General features: G+C 43.3%; 1 protein-coding gene across 1 annotated transcript in view; it reads left to right on the top strand.

Moving 5' to 3' along the window:
• The window catches only part of Auts2 (activator of transcription and developmental regulator AUTS2), a 1,127,676-nt gene that overhangs the window by 265,853 nt on the left and 835,039 nt on the right, over positions 1-26,784 (top strand). The window contains exon 2 of the mRNA XM_059248932.1: positions 23,808-24,020. Coding sequence (XP_059104915.1) covers positions 23,808-24,020 — 213 coding nt within the window. The remainder of the gene's footprint in view (positions 1-23,807; positions 24,021-26,784) is intronic.

Here is a 26,784-nt window from a genome sequence, read left to right as displayed (position 1 = left end):
AAGAGGTGTGTTACGTCGAGGGAGGGAGATGGCTCTGTGGTTCAGACACTTGGCGCACGAGCCTACTCTCCTGATTCCTACTCTCCTCAGTTCTGGCTTTGTAATCCTCATAAAGGCAGAAGAGAACTGACTCCACAACGTTTTTCTCTGACCTCCACACATGTGCTGTGGATGTGCCCTCCCTCCTGCTCATACACAATAATAAATCAATAAAATTGATTGTGTTAAGTATTTAGTACAGGGTTAATGCTACAGATGCTAGAAAAAAAATGCAACCCCAGATCCTTTCCCAGAGACGCTAGCTCTTCTTAGGTTTCTCGTATCTGTCTTTGCTACAGGGTGAGTCAGCTTTGTGAGAGCTAGATGATTGGATTATGGGACCCAGTGCAAAAGGATCCTGTGAGCCCCTTCCTCCCTTCTTTAAAACGGGGAGAAGGCTGCCATTGATAATAGCAAAATACCAAATGTTTTACCACAGACTCTAGTTTGGTTAAATTTTTCAACTTGACACAATTTAGAATCAATGGAGAATGCCAACCGTGTCTAGGTCAGGTTGGCCTGTGGACATGTCTGTGGGGAATTGGCTTGATTGTGGAAAGTAAGATAGGCAGATCCAAAATGTTGTGGACTGCACCATTCCCTGGATTAGGTCTGGGGCTGTCTAAATGTAGAGAAGGGACTGAGTACATGATAGCACGCACACAGTCATTACTTTTTGCTCTTTTCTGTGTATATAATGTATGACTTGCGGCTTCATGCTCCTGCCTTGACTCTCTGTAGTGACGTTTTGCTACCTGGAATTATTAGTTCAGTAGACTAATAACAGAATGTGGTTGCTTTCGTTGGTGTGTTTTGTTAGAGCAACAGGAAACAAAACTTGGTGAGGCTCCCTCTAAGTTTTTTTTTTAAATTTAAGTATAAATTTAAATCAGTTATTTCTGCAGTGCTGGTAGTGAAATACAGGACTTCTTGCAAGTTGGTCAGGCCTGTTCTGCAGTGTTACATCCCCAGTTCCTCAACCTTTCCTGGTGTTTTCTTTATGGTGCGTTATGTCCTTGTAAGGCAAATTTAAGTTTTAGGGTAGCACCATGACTTCTCCATGTCTTCTTTTTTTTCCTTTTTTTTTTGTGGGGCAATGTCATTTGTCGGCCCAAAGCCAGCTCATCCATCTTCCATGAAGAATCTGCAAATGTATGCACCTTGCAATTATGATTTGTGCACACACAGTAGATAGGTATCACAGTACCCTAGCAGCAGAAATGCTATACATCCTAACTTATCTCCACTTGCCCATCATGATCTGTACTCTTTGAACTAGCACTCTGCTTTTAGAAGTGTAAGGAAGGAATGGTAAAAGAAACCTTGCCTTTTCTTTTCTTCGTTTTCTACGAGTTTCTGTATAAATGGTTGGCTTATAAAAAAATATTTATTCAAAAGATGTGTTAGGATTCCTCGGGTGTTTGTTTTGTAGAACAGTAATAGCCTCTTTTCTGCTCTCAACATCAGGTTCTGAGGGACTGGAGTAATGGCTCAGCAGTTCAAAACATGAACTGCAGGATCACCAAGTGTTCAAGGTCATTCTCAGCTACTGGGTCAGCTTGAGGTCACCGTGGGCTATCAGAGGCCTTGTCTCAAAAAACAAACATGCATGAGTCAATGTTAGTTCGATATACAAGTTGGGCAGCAAAGATTGGCAGGCAGCCCTATCCCATGTATTTCCTCTACATTTGCATCTATTCTGGTTTCTCTTTCAACTTTTTACCAAAGAAAGTTCAAAGATAAAATTATACAGCATTAAAGGAAGGGTCAAGTCTTTCAGAGTGCAGGACCCTGATCAGTTGGACAGATTGCATACCATGCCCTTAATAGACAAGGAGGCACAGCACAGACCTCATGTCGTGTCCTGCTTTTCACACTACGGAAGGCAAGAATAACCCCATTGCTTCCTTAACTGAAAGCCAAGGCTTCCCCAGTATGAAATGCTAGAGTATCCATTCTTTATGCCTTTCCTTGCTTCCTGCAACTTGCTTAAATGTTTTGCTTCACCTCCTTTTTTCCATGTTCTATTGAGACTGTCTTTAATAGATTGGTGTGGATTGTTATGTCTGAATGTGAACCAAAATTCTATTCTAAAGTAAAGTGCTAAAAGTAAAGAACAGTGTTACTGTGTTTGGTTTTTAATTCTTTTAGGGTATTGTGATACCTATAACCGCATCGTAAAGTAAGCTTTAACATTTTACATCAGCCATTTTTTTTTCTCCTTGATTATTCAAGTATTTTTTTAATGACCTGTCATCTTCTTCTGAATAAGATAATAAGTTCAGTAAGTTAGCATGAAGTAAGTATCCTTTGTAGCCCCTAATCGGTTAGTAGCAGGTGGGACTTGGGGAAGGTGCTGTTAGATGCAACTCAGTGAGTGGAGAGCTCTCAGAGGAGGACCATTAAGTTGACTTTGACACTCAGAGTGACACTTGATGACATCTGAGTTCTCAGAGGACTCTCTTTGTGCTAATGAAGAGGTTAACACCTGTTAATACTTTGAAGAGAATAAATCCTGTTCTAGGATTTAGAAGATCAGAGAAGTAGCTTAACTGAGCTCTGTCCTTCACAGATCTGTCTAGTTCTGAAACTAGGCTGATTTCAGCCTGGCATCCTTGCTGGCTCTGTAGCTTGTTCACTGGGGAATTTCATCACTTTCCCCAGGAGTTCCCAACCCTGATGACACAGCTGAGGGACACCAGAAAGCAAGACCCCTGGAGGTCAAGTCCAACTGTGCTTCATCGTGTTTCTGCTTTTTTAAAGTTTCTCAGGAGATTTTATTAGTAACCAAGGTTGGAGCTGTTGTCTTAACATTGCTAAACATTATTATTTTTTTTTTCCAATATAAAAGGTGAAGCGTGGGTAAGGTCTGAGAAGAGGGCTCATTAGTAACAGTGATTGTTTCGCCAGCGTTAAAATCTGCATTTGAACTACCAGCACTCCTGTGGAAAGCTGGGCTTGGCTCTGTGTGCCTGTAACCATAACACTGGTGTAGGGGAGACTTGCCAACCAGGCTAGCTGAACTGGCAAGCTTCCGGTTCACTGAAAGACCCTGTCTGGTGGCAATAGGCCGACAGTGACAGAGGAAGGCACTAAAGTCCTGTTCTGGTCTCTGCATGTGCACCTGTGGGTATGTGCGTTACTGTACACCCATGTACATGCACCACACCTGAGGAATATCAAAAAGGAAATGGGATTTTTAAAATACAATATTTTAGTCTGATCTTGGCAGCTGGATACAGTGCCTGGCCAGTAGAAAGCATGCACCTTATCGGAGCTGCTCTCCTAGCTTCATTTCTGTACTGTGGTAAAATAACTCTGGAGAAAGTGTTTAATTCACAAATTCCAGGTTATAGTGCATCATTAAGAAGTTAAGAAGCAGCTAGCACATGCATAGTCAAAGCAGAGAGAAGTGAATGAATGCATGCACGATATTTCTCACCTGGCTTTTCATTCCTCTTTATAAAAATTGTTCTTTTCTTGTTTATTTTTATCGTCTGTTTCGTTTTGTTTATGCTCTGATATTATTCAGGGTCCAGTCTTTAAAATGGTGCTAGGCACAGTCAAGATTTTTCTATCTCAGTTAATTAAGAAATCTTTCCAGGCATACCCACAGGCCTACCTGGTATCTAGAGTGTCCTTCCTTAAGACTCTTGTCTACCAGGTAACTATAGGTTGTATCAAGTTGACAATTAAGCTAAAGATCACATCTTCTATTCTTGTAATTCTTGATAATTCCTTGTTGAGAATGGAACCTGACCTTCAGATTTTAGCCAGTGCTGATTTGTTAGAGGCGTGAAACAGGACTTCTTGGCTCTCATTAGAGTGCCATGCATATCTTTTTGCTTCCCAGAATGACTGCAGAGTGTGAGTGAGGGCGCCTCTTCATGTACCAAGGTTGTCTAATGAAGTGATAGTCTTTAAGGAGGATGTTGATTTATCCGTTTATGTAATGTTCAGCAAATGAGATCCTTTGCCAGATGTGTTGGTATGATCACAGCCAAGGCCCAGACCTTGGCCTTGATGGGAAGGGAAAGTAAATGGAAATTGTAACACAGAGGAGTAAGTCTTTTGTCAAGGATGGTGGAGACCTCAGAGCTAAGTAGGGGATAGCCAAGTTTGAGAGGATTGGGTGGTCCAGGGAGGAAGATTTTTTTCGCAGAGGTGGTTGTAGTTTTAAAAACTCTTAGAGGCAAGCGCCTTGACTCATAATCTTAGAAGATTAGTAGTTTATGATGTCTGGAATTGAAGTGGATGGTGGGACGTGGGTGTAGGAGATAGGGCAAGGAATGAGGTTAGCACTCCCAGCAGGGTTAATTTTGGAAAGCCTTCGAGACCCAGGCTGAGGACAGTGACATCGGTCGGTGGAGAGCCACTGAAGTTTTACAGCAATGGAGTGACATACTTAGAGTTGTATTTTAGAGACATCACTAGTCCTGCAGTATCCTATAAGATCAGAGAAGGGCACAGCAATTAGGGTGTTATAAACGCAGATGTTCAGATGAGAGTCTCGATTAGCAGTGGCTAGAGAGACCCAGAGAGGTGGCCCCATGACAGGGAGATGTAGATGGGGGAGCTGGTAGGAGTCAGCCACAGGCCTGGCATCTGTTCGATGTGGAGACCGAGGGTGGTCACTTTTCAGCTTCTGATGCTCTCTTCAAAGCCTTCTGCTGACTATTCTTTTGTCCCTTTCTCCACACCCTGCCCAGCTCTCCCAGGATGCTCACCCTTACAGTTATTTGATTACAATTTTATTTATTTATTTTGTGTAGGGGGTGTGGGTATGTATATGTGTTTGTGTTGACAGAATCTGCAGTGTGCGTGTGAACATCAGAGGTCAGCTTGTAGGAACCAGTTCTACCACAGAGTCCCAGGAGTGTAACATAAGGAGGATTTTAACACAGAGTTTAAGATATTTACTGTGTCTAATAAATTAATCTCTGTCTTCATGGTAATAGTTTGGCACTTTTTTGAGGACTGATAAAATAAGCAGTTGAATCTTTTTATGTGTGTGGGTCAAAAGAGTAATGACTCAATCGTACACAAGTAGTTTTCAAATTAAATGCTAAGGTTTCTTGTACTAACACGGTTATTACTATTGTTAACACTGACTGTAATGTTCTCCATCAGGTTATTAGCACAAGACCCAAAGGACTAAACAGATATGTTTTAATAAGACATGTCCTTGTTCCATTTTTCATGTGGAGATAACAGGATGAAAGGCTTCATAGGGCCTCTTGTGACATAAATACTGTGATAGATGGCCCATGCTGTTTTTTTTTTTGTTTTTTGTTTTTGTTTTTTTTTTTTTTTTTTTTGGTTTTTCGAGACAGGGTTTCTCTGTGTAGCTTTGCGCCTTTCCTGGAACTCACTTGGTAGCCCAGGCTGGCCTTGAACTCACAGAGATCCGCCTGGCTCTGCCTCCCGAGTGCTGGGATTAAAGGCGTGCGCCACCACCGCCCGGCGTATGCTGTTTTTGTAGATGTATTGCTCCAGCGGCTGGAGACTGTTGACTTACTTTAGCATCATTTTTAGAAACACAGAACTTGCATCCAAATGGAGCCTCACAGAGAAGAACAGCATTATTCTCCACCAGCAGTTCTGATGTCTGGACCCAAAGTCTCTAGAGATGGGTCTCTTTGTGGGGGATATAGTTGGTATGACTCTTCTCAGACATTCTATGTGATTATCCAGGTGGAGAGACATGGAAATTGTTTTCAGTATTGCCATACTCAGGTCTCTGAGTACATTCACCAACACTCACAGCTGGTAGTCACTGATGAAATATGTCTGGGTGCAGATTGTTTTTTTCAATAACGGTACAGCCCAGACTTCTGTCTTTTGTATAGAATTAAGAATTCAGGGATCAGGTCTAGACAGATGGCTCAGTAGTTAAGAGCACTGGCTACCCTTCCAGAGTACCGAGTTCAATTCCCAGAACCCGCATCTGGATGCTATCAATTACCTCCAACTCCAGGGGTTCTGATGCCCTCTTCTGCTCTCTACAGATGTGTGAGTGTGTGCATACACACACACACACACACACACACACACACACACACACACACTTTAAAAAAAAAAAGAATTTAGTGCAAGCTGTCAAAAATACCTAATATTCCAAATACTGTTTTTCTTTCTTTTTTTTAAGTGCTTCATACAAAAGGGGATCCATTGCATGGACATGGCTCCCTGGGTGACTTGCTAAGTTGTGAGACAGCTGTCTCCTTGAGAATTAGTGTCCCAGAAGTGGCATTGGTGATAGTTGCAGTGTGCTATCCAGCTGATCTGAGATTGATTACAACCTTAAGGCCGCGATTGAAATGAGGATTTAGTTCTTTTTTTTCAGTCGTCCTGAACCTGGCATCCATGGGACCCCAACATCTTTGAGCTTTTCAATTAAACAGCAGGTCCCACAGATCTGTCTTGACTACAGGTTATAGTGACAGGATCAACTTAGATTTCTTTGGTTTCCAGAGAAATATTTGTGGTGATTAGTAATTAGTATCACATCGTTCTTTTTTGTTTCAATACAGAATTCTCTTCAAGTAAGCAAATCCCGAAGTTATCTTTAAAAGAAATCAGTGGGTTAGTGGTATTACAACTGGTGTGTTTGGTGATTGCCCTCCAATATCTTGGGACTTGTTAGCTAGATGTCCAGTATTCCTCCAAAGTCTTCATTATATAAATGTGAAAGGAAGCTCTCTGCCACCAATGATAAATGTGATTTATTTCTACAAGTATGTGATAGATTCATTTGCCAAATCTTTAAAGAGTTTGGTTTCATAGATCACCTCCCTCCCCCCTTTCCAGAACACCCTCCCGCTCTTATATAATAGTACACTCTCCTCATCATAGAACACCTCTCTCCCTCTCTCACAGTACCCTCTCCTACTTCAGAGCACCCTTCACGTCTCAGCACGCCCTCTTCTTCTCACAGAGCACCTCTCTATCAAAGAATGTACCCCTTCCCTCACACAGAGCATCACCTCTCTGCCTCACAGAGCACCCTCTCTTCCCCACAGAGCACCATCTCCTCCTCTCTGAGCACCCTCTTCCCCTCACAGAGAACCCTCTCTTCCTCACAGAGCACCATCTTCTTCTCACTGAGCACCCTCTCCCCCTCACGTAGTAACCTGTCTTACCTCACAGAGCTTCCTCTCTCATCTCAGAGTATCCACCCTCTTTCACAGAGCACCACCTCCTCTCACTTCAGAGAGGACCCTCTCCATCTCATGGAGTACCCTCTTTTACCTCACAGAACACACTCTTCTACTTCACACAGCACCCGCTCCCATTTCAAGAAGTACTCTTTTCTACCAAAAGAGCTTCCTGTCTACCCCACAGAGCACCCTCTGCTACCTTCGAGGGCACCGTTTTCCTATCTCACAAAGCACCATCTCCTCCCTCACAGAACACTCTCCTTTCTTACAGAACACTGTCTCCTTTCTCACAGAGCACCATTTTCTGCCTCTTTACGAAATAGACTGTGATTTATAACATGTATTTTCTATACAACTAAATCGATTAGTGACGTCTTGCTAAAAGCGTTGAGTATTGTAATATGGAGAAAGGTTTGGATCGTTACTCTGTATTTCAAGCCAGAATTCACCACACTTTCCCATGACCTTTATTTATTTACTTTGTGTGTGTGAATACTATCGTGTGCATGTGGAAGTCTAAGAACAACTTGTTGGCTTTCTTCCTTCCACCCAACTCAGGCATCGTTAGGCTTGGCAACACATGCCCCTACCATCTGGAGCTGCCCTTACCATCTCGGGTCTTCTCACCTGCCCTTTATTGCACTGATTTGGTAGTGTTCTCTTCTCAGCTGCATAACATAGACTAAAAAAATCCTTATTTTGTGCATTTTTATTCATACGCTGTACTAATAGGTCGTAAAACAGACACAAAATTAGAACTCGGTGAAGAATGAGATGGAAAACATTTTTAAAAAGACATTTTTATGTGCTCATAACTCCTAGTAGACCATCTTATAGACACTTGTGTACACAGAAAATGCACGGAGCTTGAAAAGGAGAAATTACCTCCCAGGACGTACAGATAGAGAAGGGATTATGTGTGAGACATAATGAGGAGTGATGCCATGGCAGGTGGGAACACGGAGCTGCTACTGTTCGCTTTAAGCAATATGGCGCCCTGGAGTGTCTTACAGGAAACAGCAAGATAGATATGTATGTGGAGGTGATTGGGAAGCATGACAGGTTGAGATAGAAAGTGGGAGCATGATCAAGGAGAGTCTGTGAAGGAGACAAGTTAAATTTCTTCTTCCATAGTTGAGCAAGCCCTCAAGGAGGGTGGTGGCTAGTTGAGTGAGGAACTAATGTTTCCCATGTGTTTCCTATGTGACCAGTGACTTTCTTGTCAAGGTTGCAACAGCTAAAGAGGAGGCGATCCTTGAAGGCTGCCTGTGGGGATTTTCAGGATAAGAAGCAGAAAGCGGGCAGATCCAGGAGCAGAGTTGCCATAAATCCAAATCCAGCTTTCATATGCTTATAACAGCCATGTTGTTCAAGAAACGGTTTTTTTTGTTTTTTGTTTTTTTTTTTTTAGTTTGTATCCTAAAAGGAACCAGTGCTCACATTTAGAGTCAAACTAATCTTTGAGGAGTTAATATACAAAATATCTACTTTTTAACTGGCATTTCTGTATACAAGTTGGGTGTATAACTGCCCCAGATCTAGATGATAGAGGTCCCTCTGGCTTGAAGCAGTTACAGTGCTTTGTGAGAGGTAGAATTTCTTCCTTTGGACAGATTAGACTTTTTAATTGAATCCAAATCACATTACTCATCTTATGAATGCAGGGAAGCAGTGCGTTTTTAACTAGGAAGAACGTCAATTATGTATTAGCTTCTATACTATTTTACCCTGTGTATGTGTCTTTGAGCTGGCGTTTTTATCCCTGCACAGTTGCTGATGTACTGCCATTGTGTCCCTGTACTAATAATTCCTCTAGCAACTCTTAAGATAATTCTAACTCGGGGGCTGAAAAGATAGCTCGTCCTGAGTTTGATCCCCACACAGTAGTAAATAAAATTGAGTATGAGGATGAACTCCTGTTATACTAGTGCTGGGAGGGTGGTAGCGGGCGATCATCGGGGCTCATTGTCCAGCCAAGCCCATTTGTCATAAGAAGGTACAGAGTGCTTGAGAACCAATACTCAAAGTTGTCTTCTGGCCTCTACATTTATGTACACGCCGTGTGTGTACCTCCAAGTGCATAGGGATAGACACACACGGAGTGGGGGCAGATAATGTCTTATGTTTTCCTGTAAGTTGTCTTTTAATATGATCCCAATATTTATTCCGTGATCCAAAATATTGACTTGTACTGATTCTGAAGAGGATGAGCCGGGGGTGTCTCCTATCACTGTGACGCACCTGCCCTTAGGGCCTTCTGATTGCTAAGAGTGAGCTGCTTGTTCAGTCTGTGTTTGAAGGTACAGTCCCCTGTGCAACTGCTTCCTCGCGTCAGCACTGTGTTCTCCACATCAGTCACAGGACTCTCCACTCTCGACATGTAAAACTCTTGAGTGTTTGCTCGTAGAAAAATATAGGCAGCTTTCTGCTTTTCCTCTCTTGCCAGCATGATCATATTCTATTGATTCCCAGAGCACTGATGATAATCATGGTCAATAAACATGAATACGCTGCAGGTCCTGACATCGTTCTAAGTACACTTTCGGTGAACTAAGGCATTAAATCCTTACAGCAGCAATTCTCAACCTGTGGGTTGGGATTTTTTTTGGGGGGGAGGGGAGGCGCCGAACCTAGCGACCCTTTCATAGGGGTTGCCTAAGACCATCAGAAAACACGGATATTTACATTACAGTTCATAACAATAGCAAAATTACAGTTATGACATAGCATCAAAATTAATTGTATGGTTGGAGGTCACTACAACATGAGGAACTGTATTAAAGGGTCGTGGCATTAGGAAGGTTGAGATGCACTTCCTTACAGTTACCCTGTGAATAAATACTAACATTGTCAGTTATTTACAGAAGAGGGAAAGGTTAAGTCACATGCTTTGGAGTAAGAATGTGTCTCCAGCACTTTCCTTGTCAATATAAATCATCGCCATTTGTTTTTTTAAAAATGAATTAGCAGTTCCTCTTCCTGTGGTTGTGGTAGGCATGTGATTCTACCAGGTAGTAAGCGCCTAGAAGCATTAGCTGCCATGAGGACCCTCCACCTCAACTTCATTGTGGGTATGGAGTCCCTAAGATGTTTTAGCCCGCTGATGGCTTTGATGGGCAGTTTGCCGAAGGTGTCAGACTTGTTAAGGTATCCTTGCCTTTGCTTACGAACACAGTAACAGAATAGGGAACACCCAGAAATGGTGAGCCTTTTCCAAAGTGGAAGATGTTTTGTAATTATTAAAAGATTTTTCTTCCCCTTTACATTTTTTTAAGCCTCAATCCACTTCCCTTCCTGCCTCTGGAAAGGCGTTGAGGGGCTGCGGGGCTAGAGGAGAGAGAGGGTGGAGAAAGACAGTGTAACTACCAAATGTGTGTTGGGAACCCACTCCAGCATTTAATTAAAGCCTGCAGTCCTCTGTCAGCCAGAAATGTTCCTTCTGGTGAGAGAGGCAGAGAGCCTTTCACTGTCTCTGGAATTATTTGTATAATTCAGCAGCTGTTTTCCTCAGATGCTTACCACACGGGGCTGGGTTATAAAGACGTACGGGCGGAATCACCAAGGTTCAGACACTTGTGTTCACTGTTCAGCTGAGAGCCACTTAGGCTGTTCTTGTACAAATGCATTAGATTATGGCTAAGCAGCTTATGGACATAAAAACACATTAGAACTTTACAGCGCCCTATAAATTATAGTTTTTGCAGCATTCACAGCCACAATGCGAGGTAATTACATTCATTAATCTACTACTAAGAGCACATAAAGTTGCCTCCCAAACTCTACTGTATGTGTCAATGCTCAGCTGGAAGGAGGGTTACCCCCCCCCCTCCATTTTTCCCATCTCCCACTTCTCCATTAAGCCAGGTGCAGGATTGTCGGGTTCCCTGGTGGAGTTCAGTAACCCCACTGTGTTATGTATGTGGGTGTGGGTGTTGCTGTCAGGCTCCCAGAAGCCAACATGTATGTGATTCCCGCCCCCACCCCCACCCCCGTGTTGAACTGTGACATGCATCTATTTTCTTTTTGGAAATAGAAACGTCTCATTGGGGAAGCCAGCAGGATTAAGTCAGTTGAGAGGAGATTAATGGTAGAGTCAGCAGCAACAGTTCTCAGGTCTCTCTCTTGCCTCTCTCTTGGGATAGTTAGCAGGGTGGCCTTTTAAGTGTTTGATCCATCAAGAGTACAAATTGTTAATCTCCACCATTCAAATTTTCCGGAAGTTTTCCATCTTTCTGTTCCACAGGATAAAGCCTTTTTGCCTCTGTGCCATATCCCATACCCACCCACTTTTCTTTCTCTTTTTCTTGTGAACTTTTTCTTGTGTGTCCCATAAATCACAGACGATTTAAGAAGCCACGCTGGAAATTTATATGATCTGAGTATTTGAAAAGAAGGATTTTTAAAAGTATTTTGTTTGTATTATTTCAAGTTAATAGGCTAAGTGATTTGCTTATATTTAAAAGCAAACAAGCATGCACACAGAATAGAAGTCTGGAAACAATGAGTTTCAACTGCAGGGTTTAGACATCCCTCTAGGCTTCTCGTTCCTTCTCACCCTTGTGAGGATGTGGATCTCCATCAGGTCCTTAGACTGCCCATATTGCCTTGGGACAGTTAATTAGTAGGAATAGCTTTGGGTCCATGGATGTGGCTGCCTTAGTAGAGTACACTCCTAACATGCATAAACGCCTGAATTCCATTCCCAGCACCCTATAAAGCAAGTGTAGTAGCTCATTCCAGAATTCCCAATGCTCACCAGGGCCGTCCTGGCAGTAGGATCAGAAGGTCAAGTTCATTGCTGGATGTATCGTGAGTTCCAGGCCAGCTTGAACTAAACAACACCCTGCTGCCCACCACAGCTCCAGCCTTTAAAAAAAAGTAATAAAACTTTGATCTCGACAGGCATTGTATGAATTTATATATTATCTAAGAGAAAAATGATATAGGAGGGACTGGAGTTTTACTCAAGGTCACAAAGGAACAAGTGGGAAGGTTAGTCCTTGCATCTGGAAGGACTACCACAGAGCACCAGTTTGGGGCAGGGCCAGAACGAGTAAAGAGACAGAGGGAGTGCCTTGGGGAACAGGACAGCAGCAGTGAGGCTGTCATTTCCTTGGGATGGCTCGTTGATGTGGGATGTTCTTGGAAACTTAGCGTCATCGCTGTGAGTCCAAGAAGCTGTGACTTTGCCTATTTCATGCAGCTTCCAGTTCGGAGATGATGGAGACCAAGTGTTTTCCTTCAGGCAGGGTGCCGCTGTTGTTAAGGAAGGCAAACACATCTGGGGCCAGCCCTCAGCACATTCCAGGGTGTAAGGTTTGGTGATGCTGGAGAAGGAAGTAATGACTCATACAGTCAGTATGCTGGGGAGGAGGGGATAAGAGAGTGGCAGGGGGCTTGCTGTCAGCTTAGTGTCTTGATTGCAGCCTAGTTTTTCTTCTGTGTGACAATATAACTTTCACATTGGATTAGAAGCCAACAGAGCCTGTTGGCCATCAAGGTAGGCCAGGGGTGGGTCCATGCCATCTGTAGGATGGAGTATCCTAGCGACAAAGTAAAAGCATTACATAAAAATAGAAAGCCTCCATCTAAAATACAGCTTACATTACAGGCTCAGTTTTTGTCCCCAAATTGATTTCCTGAGCAACCTTTGCATAGGCTCATGTGCATCCCTACCTAGCCTCACAGCAGGCCTGGCCTTTATCATCATGGGTCCTGCAGAGCTGCTCTCCCTCACTCCCTGTGGTATTGATGTCAGCTTTAACAGCTGTCCCGTGTATTGACTTCCTTACTGCTTACATGTGTATGCGAAGCTGCCAGTTCATTCAGGGAGTGGTTACCTTTCAGAAGCTGGGATTGCGATTTCGCCTTTATTAATGGAATTGGCTGGTTTTGCCAGGGCATTGATGCATCTTCCCAGGATGGGAATGGGTCGTTTGATTTCCTAGCATTCTGATGACATCTTCCGGTCCTCATTCCCCATGGGACTAAGGACTGGTATCATGGCACAAGCTTCCTTCTGAAAATAGTAGGAAATAATATATAATCCTGGAACTCAGTTTCAAATAGACATGTAGGGCCTGTGAGGATGTATTACTGATAGACTTTAGGAATGCACAGAATGGTGTCTGTGCATGGCAACTGCAAACTCCAGTAAGTTAGAGTGGTCACCTATGACAGAGGAATTTTCCAAAAGCAACTCTCAATACTTTTAACAGCCCTTTGTGGCTCCAGTTTTCATGTAGCAGTCATTTTCACAAGCCAGGCATCCCTATTGCCTATTAGGTAAACACAGAAAGAGCATAGATTATGAGTTAAAAGTATTGACAGCATTTCAAGTGCTATCAGGGAACATTTAATTCAGTTTAATTTTGTGATAAATCTGGAGTTTAATCCTCTGGTTACCCTGTAATCATGTCTTTATCGATCTTTTCTGAATGACTGCCTGCAGTTTAATAAACTTTGCCATTAACCCCGAGCCTCTGAAGGGAAAGATTGATTCCATGATCAAATCTGATAGAATCAATAAGTATCTAAATATCACAAAATCTATCTGTAGGAAGCCTTAGTAAAGACACAAACCTTCAGCTTGTCCCAAGAAACATGGAGACAGTCTGGTCCTCTGTATATGAGCTAATTGCTTTAGAGTTAGCATGTTCTGCTCTCAGGCCCACTGACACTGTATGTCCTCTGTCAAATCATACAGTACGAAGTGGAAGGCTGGTCCATCTAACTTAATTGCAGGGTCGACTGTTTCTTTTCATTTCAGGGACATCTTAAGGCATTGTTCACTTGTGGGTCTCAGGTCACTTGGTGCCTCTTCAATAGTTTTTAAATTCTTTTTTTCCAATGCAAACCCGTAGTTCAGTTTTATTCTACCTATGTGATGTTAAAGGAACAAAATTCTGTCTGTCAAGTCCTGAAATAGAAGACCTGGGGGTAAAAGGGGGGCAGAAAACAAATATAGAGTTACCGGTTGGGACTGTGCAAACAAGCTCCAGGACTTGGAGAACTTTCTGTGAAGAATCTCTCTGTGTCTCATTTGGTGATGGGGCATTAACAATGTGTGCTAATGGGGTCGAGGGGTCTACATTTTGCCCCTGTGGGTATTTATAGAGCCGCTGTCACCCAGTAATATTTATCAAGTCACATCAGGACCATGTTTGGGACTCAGTGTCTTGAGCTTTTGTATAGGTGTTTATTTTCAGAAATGCCTAATTTTCACCACTGGAATCAAATGTCCGTTTCAGCGCGAAGCCAAAGCCTCTCCTTCTGTTTGGATTTGTTTGTTGCTGAGTTGAGTTAGGAAGAGTTCGGGTCTTGACATAGGAGGCATAGCCTTTCTGTAATGACATGTGTGGAGGGAAATAGATGATGGATTGCATCGAATGGTTTTGCGATGTTGTAATGGTAATGCTAAACTACACGTAAAGTTTTGTCCAAGCCAAAGTACATATTCCTAAACCTGACAAGTAGATCTACTAATGACCCAGAATTTGGGAATGAACATAGGCTATAAACTACGGGAACTTCTGAGTGTGTTGCCAATCACTGATGGTCTTTCTTTGAGTAGCCATTTGCTTCCCATGCTTCCGCTCCTTCAGTTATAAAATCACAATGATTGTCTGCTGTATAAAGTTAGTAGGCTATTCAGTGACAGACATAAAAATGGTACTGGGTATGAAAAATCATTTTAATAGTCCTTGCTTTATATTTAGAAATGGCTTGACTTGGCAAATTCTTATCTGTAACTTCAGTCCTAGCACAATTAGGGTAAAGGCATGTTGAAGTGCACCTAGATAAGAGAAATCTCAGTTGCTGAAAGAGCTGGAAAACACTACCTGGAAGAAGTTCCCAATTCATGAGCTACAAGTTGCATTCACTGAGCGTTTTCTGTGTGATAAATAGCTTCTCAAGGCAATAACGTTAGGGAATTTTAAGAGCATAAGAGATCCCCTGATAAAGGACCCTAGATTTATATGTGTGACACACGCATTGCTCTCTCTCCCTCTCCCCCTCCCCCCAGAAGCCAATTAAAATGCATTGGAGAAATGATGGTTCATGGAGTAGGAGCCATCTGCACATTTGTCCTCTCTCCTTTCTGCACCCCTTCCACCTGTGCAACTCCACTGGCTGTAGTTCTGGAAAGTAGGAAGTTACAGAAATGACTTCCTAATGGCTTGACAGATGTGGTGGTTGATCTTTATTGTCACTTGAGTGGATTTGGAAACACCACTGAGCATGTCTGGGAGGGAGTTTCCAGATTGGGTTAATTGAGCTCGGAAGACCCACCCTGAATGTGAGTAACAGGTTGCCATGGGCCGGAGTTTTAGACTGACTTAAAAGGAGAAAGGGAGCCGGGTGCTGGCTAGTGTTCATCCTGCTCTGTTTTCCGATAGTGGATGCAGTGTGACCCCCTGCTTCCCACTCCTGCTCCCATAGTCAACTGTGCCCTCAAACCATGAATCGGAGTAAACCATTTCCTCCCACAGTGTTTGTATTGTTGATATTGTTTGGTATGTGGTCACAGCACCAAGAATAATTCTATATAAACCTAACAGGGTCACTTAAGAAATCTTCAAATCCTTTATAACAAAACACTTAGGCTTGGGATGTAGCTTATCTGGTAAAGTATTTGCCAAGCAGGCACCACAGCACCCTAAGTTCCATTCCCAGTACCTCATAAACCAGGTGTGGAAGCACATGCCTATAGTCCTAGCACTTGGGAGGTAGAGGCAGCAGGATCAGTTCAAAGTCATCTTCAACTACATAGTGAGTTTAAGGCTGGTCTTTGAATGCATGAGACCGTACCTTCAAAATAAAACAATACAATAAAATCAAACAGTGGCTAATTCCAGGGTGTCATTAAGGTTACACATTTTTCAGATGTATATTACTGTAGTGGACTAGGTGGGAGTGTGCAAGAACCCCATGGGAGTCTGAGTGTTTTGCTCTCTGGAGGTGGGAAGTCTGGCTTTGCCCTCAGAGGTGTTTGAGGACTGTGTGGTGTGCCCTTGTTCCTCTGGCTTGCCCCGGTCTCTTTTCGCGTGGCTTCTTTGGCTCTTTGTATATATTCTTGCCCGTAAACCCTCACTGATGAGATTTTCCGCCCTTGGTCATGCTGCGCTCAGTTTGCAGAGTGCTGCTTGTTACAGAGGAGTTAATTTTTTTTTTTTTTTTTTTAGGTTTCCTTTTCGTCATGCTGTATTTCTCAGATTATCTGGAGGGACTGTAATCCAATTTTAGGAATCCTTCAGGGCTGAGAGCCTAAACTGTTTTAAGCAATAGCATCTGGTTGCCAGGGACTCAACCACTTCGAGTGTGTTAAGGGCTAAAGGCAGCCAACTCTCAATTATCTATAGGAATGAGAGACTGCTGGCGTTTCCAGTTCTCAGTGCAGAAATCTCACTTAAGCTGATAGATGTGTTCTCATCCTATAACTAAGCTTAGGAGAGCTACTTGGTGTCTGCTTTTGTGTCTCCTTTCTCCCCTTCCTTTCCCCTCTTCTCTCCCTCTCATCTGCTGCCTCTCCCTCTTTAGCTCCCCACTCATTCTCTCTTCACTCCCCCTATGATGGTACCACACCCTCAGCCAGTGTTTTTTATGTACTGTCCATGCCCACACTTTCCATTGTTTCTTATTCCAACTGTTCTATTATATGTGTATTTCATTGTGATTTTAGGTTGTGTTCACCTAAATATGATGGAGTTAATTATTGTTCCATTGTCTGTTTCCTCTTTAGATACCTGAAATTATGTGTTGAAATCTCTTATCAAAGCAAAACATTTAATGGATTTTTTTTTGAGAATTGCTAATGTATTCTGTGTACAGAGAAACATTTTGGAAATACTTTCCTGTAATATTGCAAGTCTTCCTGTTTTAACAGTGGGCACATACATAGTGTGTGTGTGTGTGTGTGTAGTGGGGTGGTATATTCTCAAGAGAGCAGGTGCCTGTGGAGGCCAGTAGAGGGCATTGGTTATCCTGGAGTTGGACTTAACAGGTGGTTGTGAATCACCCAATATGGGTGCTGGGAACCAAACTTGGTCCTCTAGAAGAGCAGTACACACTCTTAACCACCAAGCAATTTCTCCAACTTTCAAAATGGGCTTTGAAGAACATAAGTTTTATTTTTTGACTTGTCCATTTATCTTTTTATGGATCGTAATTTTGGTACCATACCGAAGAAATCTTTGTCTAACCAGAGGTTATATGAATTTTTCTATGATGTTTACCTCAAGAAATTTTACAATTTTAATTGAGTTTTACAATTATTTAGAGATAGTTTTTCCAATCAGATCAACGTGTGGATTAAAAGTATTTGCATGCCATTAGCGTATTTCACCACCATTTGCTAAAAGGAGTATCATTTCCAAGGCTGCAGAGCTGGCTCTGCAGTTAGGAACACTTATTGCTCTTCCAGGGACCAGAATTAGGTTCTCAGCATCCATGTTGGGTGGCTTATAATTGCCTGTCACTCCAGTTCCATTGGATCCAGTGGCCTCTTCTGGCCTAGCAAGGCATTATACAAATATAGGATATACTCACACACATATACATAAATTAAAAATAAAAAATACTTCTCTGTTAAATCACATTTATGGTGGAGAATGGCAGGCACTGCCTTTAACCCCAGCACTCACTGTGTGAGTTCAAGGCCAGCCTGATCTACAAAGTCAATTCCAGGATACTTAGGGCTTTTATACAGAGAAACCCTTTCTCGACAAAACAAAAAACAGCAGCAGCATGAAAACCACATTTGTGTTCTTAGCGGCTGCCGGTGTACATGAGTATGCCCCTTTGCACCTGCCTCCTTTTCGATTGGTTAGTGTCTTTAGCCTTAGGTACTGTCAAGGAATGCACTTCTGGTCAGTGTGAACGGCGGTCATGAAGAGCATCCTGACAAGTCCTCACCTAACCCCCAGTAGATAGATACTCATAGATTTCTCTCCTGCTTTGATTGAACAGCTTCGGTTTGGGAATCTTTTTTGGGTCTTTCCAACAGACAACAAGAGTATGTAGCACATAGCAAGCATAATGACTTGGGGGCTAAGGAGATGCTTGTGTGTGTGTGTGTGTGTGTGTGTGTGTGTGTGTGTGTGTGCGCGCGCGCGCGCACCTCTGGTGAATGTGAATGTCTTTGCACATAGGCATGCATGCTCATGTATGTACGGGCATTTGCCAACAGTGTCTTCCTTGATTACATGAAGATGTTATCCATTGAGGCAGGGTACTCTAACTTGAGTGTAGATCTTGTGGATTCGTCTGGGCTAACTACCCACTTTACATCCAAGGATCCTGTCTCTGCTACCTGGCTGCTGGGACTACAGGTCAATCACTATCTCTGGTTGGCATTTTGGTTGGTGCTGGGGATTTGAACTCCAGCTCTAATGCTTGCCCCATCAACATTTTTCCACAGGTTCCTGGTTTTTTTAAACATATGAATATTTAAAGACATACATACGTGTGTGTGTGTGTGTGTGTGTGTGTGTGTGTGTGTGTAATATATATATGTATATAAATGAATGAATGAGAGCACTGGGTCACGTTTAGACACTGATCTCCTGATGCTCCTGCCTCCATGTATCAAGTTTGGAGATTACATGTATGTGCCACTGTACATAGCTGAGATTAATTTTTAAATGTTGTACTGGATATTTAAAACATTTTTTTTCATATATTCAGTCACTGAAAAGTGGAGGCCCTGAGAGTTTGTTCATTAACTTTATTTGTTTAAAACTCCGAAGTGGAGAGTAATATGAATATAGTGACATGGAATTTTGAAAGCACTGAACTTTTTAATAAAAAATTTTTTCACTTATCACATTAGACCTTGGTAGCTCTTTTCCCCGGGGACATCGATGGAATAGATAGTTGCCAACCCCATTCAGAAAACAAGACTAGTGTCTCATAGGAACCTTACCAAAAATCCAACAGACTGAAACAGTGGAAAATACCCATTCATGTCATTTGATGGTGACCAGAAGAGCGTCTCTTCATCCCCCCCCCCCCCACACACACACCACTTTCTTGTTTGCTGTACAACTTCGCTGTAATTGCCAACTTAACCCAGCCTAAGGTCATCCGAGAGAAGCCTCTATTGCAGAATTTCCTAGATCAGCTTGGCCTGTGTTCATAATGTTAGGGGTTGTCTTGATTTTTTAATTGATGGAGTTGGGCCCAGCCTCCGGAGGGTAGTTGTGTTCCTAGGCTGTGTAAGGAAGCCAGCTAAGCATGAACCAGTGATGGAGCCAGCAGGCTTTGTTCCTCCAGTGTTCTTACACTTAGAGTCTGTCTGGACTTCCCTCCGTGGTGGACTGCAACCTGGAAGTTAATGTAAGCCAAATCAACCCTCCCCTTGACTTGCTTTCCGTCATGGTGTGTGTCCCAGCAACAGAAAGGCAAGTGTAACAGTCCTTGACGTCTGGTATCTCTGAGCAGATGTTCTGTTTCAGCTCTTCCCCATGTTCCCTATGCACTCACACTTGGACACATAGAGACACACCTCACGGCCACTCTGCCAGTTACGACTGGCCTCGGATTAATGTGATTGGAAACATCAGACAGAGTACTCTTTCCAAAACCCATTTTCTGCAAGGCAGGCAAATTGTGTCCTTACTTCCCATCATCTCTCCTCCGTCTGTAATCAGCAAATGGGGTCCCTCAGCCTGCATCGTGCCTCGTGTGCAATCTGTTAGCCTCCCCGAGTTTGCACAACACTGAACCTTCTCATTTTGAAATTCAGGAGGAGCAGAGGAAGCCTTGGGCAGAAGATTGTAATTTGGGAGAAGGGGAAGTCAAGAATAAGATCACCTGTTCTGAAGAGGGCCGGTAGAGAGGGAAATTGCTTTGCCTCATCAGTGTCTGAGGCTCTGAATGGATGTGCTCCTGTCATCCCGCCCTCCATCTCCAGTGACCTAAAAATCACATCATTTCAAACATTCAGAGAACTGATGCCTTTGTGCATGGCTTGTGCACTTACCCCCTCTATTGCCAGCAGATGTGTCTAAATCTTTCCATTTCACAGCCAGGCCTCTGCTGCTGTGTGGGTGTCTGAAAATGAATGAATACCCATAAGCAGATTTATCAGACTTCTCACTTCCAGCCTTCTTTTAGGGTTTGCCCCAGGTGGGGCAAATTTATCTCTGGCTTCTTAGGGTTTTTGTCTGAGCCTGGGAATTAAATTGCCCTAAAATAGATTAACAGGAGAATGACATGTAGTTTACCCATAAACAGCAGCCACTAAAGGAAAATAAAACAAAGGAGGAGCCAAGCATGGGGGCACTTGGCTGTATTCCCAGCAGTTAGGAAGTGGAAACAGGAGGATCAGGAATCAGGGCCATCCTCTGTGACACAGTCAGTTTCAGGCCAGGCTGGGATCCTTGAGACAGTCTCAAAACAACAGCAGTAACAACAACAAAGCCCCTTCAAAAGTGATACAACCTGAATGTTTTCTCAGTGAATAAATAGGGGTGGCCATTTTAGAGCCATATCCAAAATCTTGGGAATATTAAAGGAGGTACGAGTTTTTTCCCCCCAGCTGTGTTTGTGCACATTTTTCTGGACCATGACTCCCCATTTCTGAATTTCCGCTCTCCCACTCTGGGCCAGACATCTCCTACTCATCATCCCTTCCTCCCCGCTGTAGGGATGTTTCTTCTCTATTGGCTAAGAGAGGGCAGAGTGTCCCTCTTGAATCTGCTGATTTTCAAGTACCTTTAGTTTACAATAATCCTTCTGCCAAGTGGCATGTTTTCAAGTGGCATGTGCTGCCACCTTCCATTCATTTTCTAAATGCTTCCCTTGCAGAATGAGAAGTGTAGTCATTTTATAAAAGCACTGCAGGTAATTCTGATGGACTGTCTCCCTCGGCAACTGCTTGCCTAGTCAACTAACGAATTAACAAGCCTTTGGAATTGGTGCTCATTGATCCCCAAATGTTCTTTTTATAATCCAGATGGCTTCCCTTCTTGTGGCAGTAGTGTTCAGAGTAGCCGTGTTTTTTCATGGGAATTCTTATATTAATTGCCACTGATAACCTTGGTGGTGAGTTGATGTACCCATTTGCTCGTGCATGAAGTCATGTAGTTGTTGTGAATATTGATAGGTTTATATTATATTTTATTGATTGGTTTATAATCAGCCTTTCTGTGGTTTGTTATCATCCCTTTTCTCTTCTATGTGTATGACCAGAGGAGGACATTGAGTGGGTGTCATACTGTATTTATCAGGGTTCTCTGGAGGAACAGAACTTAGAAAATGAGTTCTGTCTATCTGTATCTGTCTGTCAGTCTGTCTGTCTATGTATGTATGTATGTGTGTATGTATGTGTCTGTCTGTGGGATTTCTTAGAGTGGCTTAGCATCTGTGGTACAGCTAGTCCAACAAAGTCTGTCTAATAATGGAAGGTCCAAAAGTCTAGTAGCTGTTCAGTCCATAAAGCTTGATGTCTCAGCTGGCCTTCAGTGTATGGTGGAATCCTGAAGAAGTAGGCTGTCATGTGTTGGACAGAGTGGACTTGCCTGTGACAGTGAGGCCAAGCAGGCAGGCAAGGAGCAGGCACTTTCTTTTCCCATGTTCTTTATGTGAGCTGCCACCAGAAGGCATGGCCCAGATTCAAGGTGGATCTTCCCACCTCAGAAGATCCCGTTTTTAGTTGAGCCTCCCCACTTCAAGTGATTCAGTCCAGAAGAATACTTCACAGGTGTACCCAGCTGCTTGGGTTTTACTTAATTCCAGATGTTGTCTTGTTGTCGGCCAAGAGTAGCCATCACACTTGCTCTTCATTCTCCACCTTACTTTCTTGAGGCAGGGTCTCTCTCTGCATGCGGAACTAGCGTGGGGATCCTCCTTTATGTGCCGCACCCTCAGCACTGGGGTTAGAAGGTAGAATGCCCCCACACCCTGCTTTCTAGGTGGGCACTAGGGATTTGAGTGTAGGTCCTCATGCTTGTACAGCAAGTGATCCGTCTCCCTATCCTCCTGTGCTTACTTCTTTTATTTGTATAGGACAGTTTTGCCATTTCCTAAGTAGTCGATGAAAACTTGAGCAATTATTGTACTGGACATTTAGTAATCACTCAATAAATGTTTATTGATACAGTGAACAAATAGTTGCCAGGTTTATTCAAGATTTGCAATAAAGAGACTATATAGTCATAAATTATATTGTAATGTGTATCTATATATAAATATATATATGGGAGAGAGAAGTAACATCTCTAATGTCTGGAAGCATAAGCCTTTTATATTATGAAAAACTTTTAAAAAAGATATCAGTCCCCTCTTAAATGGTTACATAGACACAGATTCTGTCCTATTTTGTCTGCACCCTCTAGAGTGGAGAATCTCAGTATTAATTGGAGAAAAGATGAGTGTACTGCTGTTTCTAAGACCTTATCAGGTCTCTGGAAAGTTAATGTCCTGGCATGGGGTCTGCTCGCTCTGTGTAGCTAATCTGCAGAGTCATGGAAATGCCTTGATTAATATGTTAGAGGAAAATAAAATGGCTTTGAAAAAATATAACAATCTCATACATATTAATTTATAGTTGTATGAAAGTAGACGTAATTTTCAGTATGAGTGGAGGCCTGGTCTCCCAAGAAACCAAATGTATGAGGCAAATTGATTCTTATTTATTCATGTAAGATAGGCTCTCTTGGAGCCCAGGCTAAAACTCACTATATAGCTGAGGACGACCTTGAACTTCTGATTCTGCTGTCTCCTCCTCCCAAATGCTAGGATTATAGACATGTACTATCACTTCCAGTTTTGTGTGGTACTGAGAATGGAACCCAGGCTCTCATGCGTGGTAGGCAAGTGCCTCTGCCAGCTGAGCTACACTCATAGCCCAATATTGTTCCGGATGGGTCTAGTTGTTTTAACTACTTGTATTCATGTATTTAGGGAGCAAATATTAACCACTGACTATTTTCCTGCCTTATTCTGAAGCCATGGGGTCATTCGAGCCTGCTGCTCAGTGTTGTGCTTTTTCCTCTTTCAAGGGATTATAGTACCACTTGCCTTCAGGTCCTCGCACAGGCTGGCCTTTCTGTTTCAGACCCAGGCCATACACAGGGCAGCCCTCAGCTCCAGCCCTCCAGACCGTGCGTTCGTTTGCTGTCTTGTCTTTATTCCATCACTGCTCCCGCCAGGTCCAAGTCCCTGGAGCTTTACTGGATGTGGTGACGCTCACACCCAGCACTAGGATGTCAAAGAGAGGAGGAGTCCTAGGGTTTGCCACTCAACCAGCATTGCTGTATAAACAAACCCTGGGCCAATGAGAAACTGTGTCTCGACAACAAGGAAAATGATTGGACAAGATACCAGAGATTTACCTTTAGTTTCTACACACACAGACATAAACACAGACACAGACACACACAAACAAACAAATGTGCATCTATACCTTCATCTCGCCACACAAGCACACACCAGCACAGAGGAATAGAACGGACGTATCTGTGGTGCCATTAGGGATTCAGGAAACCTGACCACTGTCTCTCTGTCCATCCCTCTATCCTCACCTGTCTAGTCTGCATTTAGGCTATGACCTGAGATACTCGTGTAACCACCACTTCCCTGTCCTTTTCTTCTTCTGTTCTGCAGAAAGATGTAGCAGTGAAGCCTCAGGAACGCGCGGAGAAGCGGCAGACTCCCCTGACCAAGAAGAAACGAGAAGCTCTCACCAATGGCTTGTCCTTTCACTCCAAGAAGAGCCGGCTCAGCCACCCACACCACTACAGCTCGGATCGAGAGAACGACCGTAACCTCTGCCAGCATCTCGGGAAGAGGAAGAAGTTGCCGAAGGGACTGCGACAGGTGAGCAAGCCTGGCTCTTTCTTCTTTCCTCGGACCCTCTCTTCCCTCCTGCGCCTCTGCACTTCTCAGTGGGTGACAGTTTCCTCAATACGAGGATGCAGTAGAAAGCTGTGTGCTCGATTCTCCGTAACAGGGTCACACTCCGGGTGTGTTCTCTGTACTTGACTGTCACTCCAGCCTTGCCACTGTTTCATTTCAGTGTTTGCTGCACGTCAGAGCTTCATGTACTACTGCTGGTGCAGAGAGCTGGCCACATGGTACAGACGGTCTGGCTTCTGTAGAGATCTTGATGGTGAGGACAGGTGGCTTGGAGAAACTGGTCATAGCCATCGGACATCCCAGGGTTCTGGTGTGCTAAAAATGTGGTCTGTGTGTGGGCAAGCCCTTACATGAAATTCATACTGTGGCACTTGGGAGGACAGTGCCCTGAAGTGTGCCCATCTGTGTGCCTCTATTGTTCTCCATAACCCTGAGACCCCAGGATGGTCTTTGTAATTGTTTAAGAGAAGTTTCGTGGTTGGGGGTGGTCTCTGGCTTGCTAACCATTAGCTTACAAGAATCCACAAGCAGATACAGCGTTTTGCATTGGGGGAGCCTTTCTGCCAGTGGAAATCCTCAGGGGAGCTGGATTGATAATGAGGAACCAAGTTGTTCTCTTCACAGCATTGCTTTAGTGCCTGTAGAGTTACCGGAGTTCTGTGTGTGTTTCCTTTGCTTTTAGAGAGGCTCTTGGGTGGGACTGGCTGTCATTTAAAAGGAGCAGAGGGAGGAGGTGTTGGAGTTGACAGAACAGGGGCTGCCAGAGCCATTTCTCATTTGCAGAGATTTCTGGGAAGAGTATAAGATCTGAGAGCACAGAACACACTGGTTCTACAACCTCACTGTTCATCACAACCATCTCATGTTCTGCACCAGACACCAAACCTCAGCCTCTGTCTGTGAGCCAATGGAATCTTTACTGTAAGACCTTTACAGCTTGATCACGGGCAGGCTGGTTTGGAAGTCCCCTGTGTATAACTTCAGAAGTGTATTCTGAGTGATGACGTTCAGTTAGAGGTTTGGAAAGCTAAAATGCCCTGAGAGGATAGAATGAATGGGCTGCTTGATGTCATAAAGGGAGTGAAGGACATTCGTGTGTAGAGACACGGAGAGTGATGGGTGTCGGTGAGAACCCAGAAGGCCTGTATCAGAATATCTTCAAATATGACCCAAGGCACTAACATACTCACTTGTCAGTAGTATTATTTATCTGTAGTTACACAGTCCAGAGTCACTGTGCTACAGTCCTCCAGTGTATAGCATAGATATACAGTCATGCAGTAACCCTGCCTCGTAGGTACTTATGTGTGTACTTTAGAGAGATGGAAATCATGGGTGCAAGAGAGGAAGGAGCTTGTCAGGGAACACCTTGCCACGCGGGCTTTCAACACGAGCTGTCTGGTCCCACAGTACCAATATATAATTTTGCTAGCTAGCTCTTATATCTTAAATTTGCCCATAACTATTAATCTATGTATCGCCACGTGTTCCGTGGCTTTACCTGAGTCCCATTACATGTTGCTCCTTGGGCGTCTCTCTCAGCTTTCTTCCTGTCTCTCTCTTTGAATTTCCCACCTGCCTTTAAGCTGCCTTGCCATATGCCAGATGGCTTTATTTATCAACCAATCAGAGAAACACATAATCGCAGCATACAGAAAGACAGTCCCCCTTCAGTGTGTATGTTGGAGTAATGGCTTTGTGAAGACGTTTAAATGACAGGAGAAACATTTGTAGGGTAAGGTATCCTCTCTTGTGTGAACATTGATTGGTACAACAATATGTTTAGAATTCTGGGACTAGATGGAGGTCATTGAGATGGCTCAACAGGTAAAGGCCCTTACTGCCAACCCCAGTGACCCATGTTTAATGCTGGGGACTCACATAGTAGAAGGAAAAGAACCCAGTCCAGCAAGTCCACAAACCCCTATTCATCCTCCTCCCGCCCCCACACACAGTGTTGTTAAAATACTTCAGAAAGAATGGTAGGTGCGTTTGCTTTTGTGTTGAGCTAGATGCCAAAACATATCACAGTCACTTCGGACGCCTAGCAGGTAGAGTGACTGAATCTGACTGTCTCAGGTGGAAGGGGTCTTCAGAGTGAGCCTTGAGGAGAGTTTTTACATTAGTGGGTTGTCCTTTAGTGCCTCTGGCTGAGGAAGTTACAGTCTGAAAACTTACAGATGACAGTGGGCATGAGAAGTGAGGACCTGGTCTTCCTTCTTGACATGGGGAGAGTGAATTAACTTTGCATTCTATTAGGGTGCTACTTCCTGAGCAGGCATTTAATACATGGCTTTCCTGTAATTATGGAAGACATTACTCTTTAGTAGAGAGGAAATAATAGGATTTTTTTTCCCCAAGAGTCTGTTGAAGGCAACTAATCTTTTCTCTCTGAGAGTGCAATTATATACTTTTAAGAGAGAAGGGGAAAAAAGGTGTAGTTCTAAAACCAAATTGCTTTTCCTTCCCTTGTCTGATTATAAAACCACGGCTCCTGTGATATGTTTCCATTCTGTCAAAAGAAAGTGTTTTAATTGGCACTTAGCTTATTTGCTGGATTATGTTTTTTAAGGATAAATACATACTGTCTTAGAAGAGAGCTGATCAGCAACTGCCTTGGCAAATGGTTGCAGGTTTGAACAACACTGTCCCCAGTTCTCAAAAGAGCAAAGAAATAAATCTGATCAAAGGAGCAAATTGCTGTGACACAAAATAGTTGAATGTC

This window comes from Peromyscus eremicus, chromosome 23, assembly GCF_949786415.1.
Source record: "Peromyscus eremicus chromosome 23, PerEre_H2_v1, whole genome shotgun sequence".
Taxonomy (NCBI): domain Eukaryota; kingdom Metazoa; phylum Chordata; class Mammalia; order Rodentia; family Cricetidae; genus Peromyscus; species Peromyscus eremicus.
This window is presented reverse-complemented; position numbering and strand designations above follow the sequence as displayed.